Source organism: Haliotis rubra, unplaced genomic scaffold (genome assembly GCF_003918875.1).
Source record: "Haliotis rubra isolate DU_JTF1 unplaced genomic scaffold, ASM391887v1 Scf91, whole genome shotgun sequence".
NCBI classification, from domain to species: domain Eukaryota; kingdom Metazoa; phylum Mollusca; class Gastropoda; order Lepetellida; family Haliotidae; genus Haliotis; species Haliotis rubra.
The window spans coordinates 1,665,820-1,674,345 of NW_025767646.1; the positions used below are offsets into that span (position 1 = coordinate 1,665,820).

The window sequence follows — 8,526 nt, forward strand, 5'->3', positions numbered from 1 at the left end:
TTATTATAGTTCTTGAAAATATATTCATTACTCTTTGTTTTTGGAATTCGATATTGCAATAGTAGCTTTTAACCTTGTAAAACCAAACCCAAACCACAGTTGCGGGTGATTTTTGTTACCTATTTCCAAGCTCTATTTGAAAGCACACTAAACAATGATAAACACGTAAAGGCAATATACCGTATACTACCTTGTGTTCAGCTTCCGTGGTTCAGTGGATGGTGTGAGTGAGTGAGTGAGTTTAGTTTTACGCCGCATTCAGCAATATTCCAGCTATATGGCGGCGGTCTGTAAATAATCAAGTCTGGACAAGACAATCCAGTGATCAACAGCATGAGCATCGATCAGCGCAATTGGGGGTTCGACACGTCTCTAGGTAATACCAACAACGCTAAGATGTGGCACTTGTTGTTGCACTGCCTGGTGCTAGGTATTAAGGGGACGAAAACAAGGACCGGTTGGCTCTGTATACTGTGTCTGAGTGGGGTTTCTAACAAAACACGTGGCATGTTATTTCAGTTATGTAGCGCAATAGAACTGGCATCCGTACAGGACTGATGCACACGCACACGCGCACATACACGCGTCACTAAGTAATTTAAATAATCCAAAACCGTAGTTTAACTTCAGTTTATCTCACCTACCTTGTGATTGATGTCAACAGAAAACAAACACCACCATTTCCATCCGTCATACTACACACGAATTAACACGTTTCTACTTAAAAGTCATTTCATTAATGTTAACATAATCGATCCATTGTCTTATCAGCGTTTCTTTATAACAAAAGCCGTATTTGCACATTTCTTGAACGTTTGTTTATGGCAGATGGTTTATGGACTTAGATCCCTTTGTGAAATCTGACTCCCGCCCTGGAAGGGAGCTGAATGGTTTTGCACCGTGTGTGACAGAGTGTTTATGTTAATGGAGTTTTTTTAATGCAAAATGGTAAAACTGCTTAAATAAATAATCAGTCAGTACTATCGATCCCTCCAAAATAATTCACAAGCGTAACGTCATTCGTTTGATGCTGGCTACCTGGAGGCAGGTTATTGCCATTGTTGCAGCTATGCATGTGCGCTCGCTCATCCTTTACTGAATCCGATCACATCCGATAAGAATCAGCCATCACTATCAGTCTGATGGAATACCCCGTCTCTTATCTAACCAAGCTGAGACGAACGCCGGGGGAGTGCCTACACGTCCCTGAAGTGAAACAGTGTGTAACTGTTACAGCTCCATGGCAACCGTGTTTATTTTTGTTACTTGTCAGTAACTTAGAAATATTTCAGCTACATGCTGGCGATATGTAAATAGACGAGTCCAGACAATCCAGTGGTTGATATCATGACCATTGATGTATAATATACTCATGGAAAAAAGTATCGCAACATCACATACTTTTTTCAACATGTTACCATTGACCATAACAAAGACTCTTATCCAAACCTCAATTTAACATAATATGTGGATATATTGGCTATCAAGGAATAATTCAGTGGCAATCTTAACGCATAAAGATGAACACATGTAGTGTATTTGGAGAAGCAAGCATGGCCAAAAATGGCTCATTTTGTATTGCTGAGACTTTAGTCGTATAGTTCGGTCACTTTCAAAATTCAGGCATACACTCAAAACTCAAGCAAGAATCACTAACTGAGGACAATGCCAATAGCTGGTGTTTTGTCCTGAAAGATCTCACTTGCGTATAATGTCCCCAACAGGGGACTGAGATCTGGACTCCTGGCAGGCCAAGGTAGGGTTTCTAATTTTGTTTTTCGTCCAAAGTCGCCTAGCTCTATACCCAATCGATTTTAGGCGATTTTGAGAAGTGCTGTATCCTCCGTAGGACACTGACGGCCCTTAACGTCATTAGTTTGCTTACGTTTTCTAAGCCAATCGCCTAGTAGTCGATATGTGACAACAAACATCTCTTGCAACAGCCCCAAATGACGTTCCAACATCACGCATACCAATTACCTCCCATCCTTGAGCAGTTGTCAGTTGAAGAGGCCCCATATTTGCTTATCAACAACGAAATCAATTCATTTTCCAAGTTATCGAGCTGTAAACTTGCTGAAACTTGAAATTTGCTTAATGACGGTACACGTATTGCACGTCATGCCGCTGTTGACATACATGCACCACAGAGGAATCAAGCACCGTGGCACCTTGAGTGCTCGGGGTTGTTTTAACTCTGTTGGACCCCACATCAAGCGGATATGTAAACAATGTTCCCCCGTCCTCTTTTTGACGTGCGACTGCCTCCCAACACATCCCCACAATCACGACTTTATTATGTGTACATCATTCACTACATATCCATATTGCCAGAAGATTCGGGTAAGAATTGGTCTTAAGCAACCGATGCTTATCGTACGAGGCGACTAACGGGATTGGGTGGTCAGGCTCGCTGTTAATTGGTTGACACATGTCATCGTATCCCAGATGTTCATGCTGTTGATCACTGGATTGGCTGGTCCAGACGCCATTGCTTACAGACCGCTGCCATATAGCTGGAATACTGCGGAGTGAGGCGTTAAACAACAAAGGAACCTATTGTCAGGTCATGTTCCTGGGCCGTCAGTACTGTGTTCGTAGACGTCAGCTAACTGGTGGACGTCTAAGACCTGTATCCGTTCCGGATTTCCTCCCACATTACCTGCATGCTGTTTAAAGAAACGTTGAACCAAACTCGCTCACCAAAGTTGTATATCCAGTCATCTATCCGAATGTTTTCATTCATTAAATCACTCGATCCTCTCTTCATCTGTATACGCGATCGTATAACCCTCCATCTATCCATATGTGAGGTGACGTGAAATTGGGTTTAACGTCGTGCTTGAGAATATTTCGCTCATATGACGACGTGCATGCGTGTGTATGTGTATGTGCGGCTGCTTGTACTAGCCCAGCTGGTTTTATAGTGCTAGCCCACTGAGATACAATGCCGCAGTGAAGCATGAATACCCCACTCAGACACATTATACTGACTCTGAGCTGACCAGTCCTTGTTGTACCCATTAATGCCGAGCGCCTGGCAGGGACCAACAAGTACCATATTTTAACATCGACGTCTTTTGGTATGACGCGGTCGGGGATCGAACCCGCGACCTTCCGCTCTCCGGGCGGACGCTCTAACCACTACACCACCGAGGCGGTTCTATCCATATGTAATTATTTCTTGATACATGAATATATGTTTACAAATGTCGATATCATCAACTACGCTATAGAACCCAAGTATAAACCGAACTCACAACAGTCAACACATTTCTCCAGATGTCAATCACAGATTCGCATTCGCATAACGGCTTGAGTATTTTACTCCTTCTCGACAACGGTAGTTCAGTCCATTCAGTGTGCAAGCTGTCGTGTAGCATTATAAGGTGGGAACTACACACAATGAGCTACATAGGCATGTCCAAGCTGTGCAGATAGATCGATGGATCTGCATTATTTGCTGAAAACAACGTCATGGTCACTTCTTCAAACTGACTTCCGGATCCAGCACGCCACATCACCAGGTGAGACGGTAGCTAACTGGTACAGACATACATCACTTAGCATTTCATAGTGATATAAATGGAAATGGTAGATTGGAGTTGATGTGGGGAGGAACTGACGCATAGTAAGCTTCATTTTGAGTTTTAGTTCAAACAGCGATTGTTGTTGGTGTTGGGACGCTGAATCGGAAAAGGAAATACTTAACTTCAGTTCTCTCCTCAAAGCACAACAAAGTGAGTCCCAAAGTTCACTTAGTTCAATCAGTCTGATTTATACTGCTATCAGAAAACTTAATATTTAGTTTTGCTTTAGTTTAGTTTTGAAATGAGGCTTAACGTGTGTCAGATCCAGCAAAAATTCCTACAGCTTCATCTTCAAACAGCCAGTCCACTGAATCTCCCATGTGGACACTCAGAATACCCCTATCAAATATTGACTAGTATATAATATCCTAACACATGATAGTTTGGTGTTGTGGGTTGCCCGGTAGCACTCACAGTCCCGTTACATATGTCTGGGTTCTTGTACCGGATGCAGGGTGTGGGACTACGTATTTCTGTTACATGTATCAATGATTGTTATATTAGTGGTTGTGTGTCACACAGAACTACGTATTCCAGTTACAGATATCTAGGTTTGTTGTATAAAATGCTAGGTGTGGATCTACGTTTTTCCGACACTTATAATTATGTAACGGGTTCTTGTATTACTTGCAGTATGTGGAACAACGTATTGTTTGTGGTGGCAATCTCCCGGGAGCTGGCAGCAGCAGGGCAACAGGCACCTTCCAGAAGCCTGGACGGGAAGTCCTTATCCGCAGAGGATGCATGTAAGGACGCTCACAGATTGAAGCAGCAGGATCTTCACAAGGAAGACCAACAAGTGATTCTTCTCAACGGAGATTTCAGTCTCTCTTTGAACGGTTTAAGGGAGATCAGTTACGAATGTTGGTTCCAAGTGATAAGCTCAGACCATCTAGTAGCCACACCTGAGCAGGTGTTTAACGCAGCACTCAGTTGGGCTGCGGCAGAATGTGAGAGAAGGTCCATGGAACCATCCCCTGCAAATATGCGTGCTGTTCTGGATAGATCTTTGTATGAAATCAGATTTGCCGAAATGAACCACTCATTTCTTCTCAAAAGCGTGTTTCCTTCAAAGGTGCTGACACACGTTGAGCAGATGGTTGTGCACGATTTGGTTGGATGTGAAAGAAGTATCTTCCCTGTCCAAGATAGACGTGATCCCCTAATGGATGTTTTCCTCTACAAATCTCACAGACAACCTGAGATTTATCTCTGTCCGCCTTATGACGGGGCTGATGGGGAGACATGGGAAAGTACGGAGTTCAATACAGATGACAGGACATTTGAGAGCAGTGAGGATGTGTGGATGTATGGTATATACACATTCGGGACTTTCGAGAAAGGGAGGCAACCTCGGGAATACATCATATGGATACGCACGACTGGTGGGGAAACCCTTATGTGGGAAAGCCTCTTGGCAACCAACACTTCAAGAAACCCTTACTCAGATACGATATCCGAGTTGTACTTTGATAGTCCAATCAGACTACAAAAGCATGTGACACATAATATCGATATTACGTTGATGAGCAAGGAGGTACCTGAATTTTGTGGTGAGGGTCTTAATTACGAAGCAAACATTGGACGATTTGAATTTAAACTAATGTTCCAAGCGAAATCCCAGGGTTGTTTTCAAGTTGCAGGGTATATTTTAGGTAAAAGTAAATCTTCAGGTTTCGGTTGCAACTGATCATATGACGCTGGGTTACAAAATTCACAGACCGCCACCAACAACTAATTATGGTACTTGTTGTTAGCTATTTTAGTGCTCGACATTAACCGGAGCAAACAAGGACCGAAGTCATAATACTTTCCGAATGCGATATCCATGTTATATAGCTGAATAGGGTGTTAATACTGTTAAACAAGCAGCCACACACACACGTGTCGCTACACAAGTGAGAATCTTTAACGCTACCTTAAACCCCATTTTACCTCATCTCGAGAATTCACAAACAGGGCCCGCCATATAGCTGGAATATTGCTGAGTGCGGCGTAAAACTAAACTCACTCACAAACAGGGATTCATGTGGATTCCATGCTTCGCCTTTCTTATATTCTGGGCGCCATTGCATTCTTCTGCCGCTCCATTATCCGCGGCTTGGGATCACAGATTCACACAGGATTATGATCCTTGGTCTGTCACCATCACTCACTTTGTACTTGTGAAATATTCCCAGGCGCACAATATAATGTCGCTGTGTCTGTTTTATTATTAAATCGTGTTTCTACACCAGTGAATGGTCATCATAAAACTGTAAATTGTGCTTTAAATCCCAAATACAAACCTATGCCCTTTCCTTGCCTCTGCGTGTGTTTGTGACAGGTGCTATATAAGAGGGGCGGAATCGCTCACCTTATTGCGATCAGCTGGTATCATTAATATTTGATAGTGATTCATAAACACACAGTGAGGGTAAAGTCGGAATCGCACACTCGCAGCGTGAATGTGCGGTTGTTGAATACTGTTACGTGTTCATTATATAATGTAAAGGCGTCATTGAAACCGAATAGCTATAAACATTAACTCTTTAGTAGTCAAACGCATACCCAGTTCAATTTGCAGTATGTACATCGAGTGCAGATAGGGATGGTTTATGGCATCACTTTGATGTTTCATGGAAGTTGTTGCATGCGTGACTAACCTTGTGTGACTGCGAGCATTTGTAAAGCTCCACTGTGTAAGCAGTTACAGCGCCCCTGGTGTAGGCGTCACCACTGTACATTCAATAGCACACAGAGAAACAATCTGATTATCAAGAGGTTCCAGAGATAACATCTACTTGATGAAGCGTTCAGCTGCCGCCTGTATGAAGGAGTGACTAGTTTATTAGATATCGCGCGGGTTTTACTTTTAGCATGCCTATCGCTTAGTCTTGGGAATTACAGAGGCCCAGATAAGCTGCGTATCCGGGTAAAATACGCATAGAAAATTTCCAATTACGCAGTGAAAAATAATTGTTGCGTACCAATTACGCATTTAAAGTGTTATATACGCAAAAAGTTTAAAACAAATGCGTACGGAATATATTTATAAAAATCGCTTGCGTAATGAAAAAGACATCGATTGCTATCAAGTTGTACTGTTAGTATAGGACAAGTGTTGTACTGTCAGTATAGGATGAGTGATTTTTTATGAAATCATTTCCATTATATTTAAGTTGGTTTTGATTAGGTATGACATGAGGCAGAACATACCTGCTTAGTAAACTTACTCAGTCACATAATACTTAGGTAAGTATAAAATGACTGAAATACGCACATATTTGAAAGCAGTGGGTAACGGAAAATGAAATACCCACTCAACATTCATAATACCCACTCCAAACAAATACAGTGGGTACAGTACCCACATCAGCTAAGTCTTATCTGGAGCTCTGCCGGAATATATGTAATTTTGATAGAAACAAACACTTCCTTTTCAAACAAAAATGAGTCACATTGAGGAGGAGATTCCGAACCTAAGGAAATCTAGGTTTGCTTCATTCAGGGCTTCAGTAATGCAGAAATGATTCGGTTGAACGGAAAATGATGCGGTTCATGGACTGAGAGACAGATTATTAGCATGATTACGATCATGTTTAGAAACAGGGTGTCAAGAAATGAAAGGCTTGCAACATCAGTATAGACCACTCTTAATGAGGCCTCATGAATATTCATATCTGTACCAAAACGAGGCTAAATTGGGCAAGGAAAGCAATCGCATAATGGCGACAAATCTCAATGTATACTTCCTGGTTTCAAATTTCCCTTGAACGGTACATTACGAAACTGTCCAGTAGTTCAGGGAAATCGCAGAGAAATGGGAAAGGGCTACAAAAATGTTTCTGTAGCATATCCACGGATTGAAGGGTGAATAATTACTGTACTTCACGACACACCACGATAAGTCATATGACCTAGATATCTAGGTTAACGTTTACCATGGTGTGCAGCATTTATGAAGGGAAGCTACTCTAAAGTCACAATAGTGGAAATATTACCAAGGGAAGTCAATTACGTTTACTTTATCAACATAAACAACGTATTTCCTGACCTGGATTCAAATCATCCGCTTCCACATGGGAGTAGATCTAGTGTTGTTAATTCTTGAGCTGGATAATCGAGATTATAAGTAATATGTAGATCAAGATAGCTCTCCTCGAGTGGATCTGGACCAAACAAAATTGTATTATTCATGTGATGAAATTATTTGTTTGGTATTTTTTCTGTTTAAAATGTTTTGTCCTATCGACTCTTGTTTTATAGATATAGGGTATTTATTCACGAATTTATTTCAGTTGTACCTACTGGTGATGGCGATGTGCGTGTAGCTGCATGTTACAATCGCAGAGGAAAAACGAATCGCCACATCATCATGTAGAAACTAGTTATTTCAATCAACATGAGTGGGACACAATGTGCAAGACAAAACTGGATGATTTTTTTCAAGTTCTTTCTTGACTGATTGGGAGGTGAATAATTATTTTACCTAAATGGACTTATGGTACCTGCATGGGGAATATTTGAACCAATTTTCAATACTGTGTTACTATACCATAACATTGATTTATTGTAGATCAGGTGTATTTATTCTGTACCACTGTAACTGAAGACCTTTTTAAGGAGAACATATTATCAGATTAACATAACAGGATTCACACTACAGCAAACAATTAACCTAAATAAATAACGAACACATGGAGTGAAGTTAATAAATATTTATTCTGAAATGGTGTCTTCAAAGTCCAATAACAATAGACACATTCACAATAGCTTCCAACTGTAACACTGATGAATAACAATAACATTTTCAGAGGATGCAAATTGAAAATATATTGGGTGCAATATTTTTGTTGATAGAAATATCTTTTTAGATTAGTCTGACATGAATGGCAACAATTACAGCTGGATCAATTCATAATTTATCATAGTTTTCTCCCCTTACACATTATCA

General features: G+C 41.0%; 1 protein-coding gene across 1 annotated transcript; it reads left to right on the forward strand.

The window, feature by feature from the left end:
- The first annotated feature begins 3,406 nt into the window (after positions 1-3,406).
- LOC124264142 (BTB/POZ domain-containing protein 6-B-like) lies at positions 3,407-5,852 on the forward strand. Its single transcript, XM_046698877.1, has 2 exons — positions 3,407-3,527; positions 4,224-5,852. The coding sequence occupies exon 2, from the start codon at positions 4,225-4,227 to the stop codon at positions 5,278-5,280; it is 1,056 nt and encodes a 351-aa protein (XP_046554833.1). The 5' UTR covers positions 3,407-3,527; position 4,224; the 3' UTR covers positions 5,281-5,852.
- Positions 5,853-8,526: the final 2,674 nt, after the last annotated feature.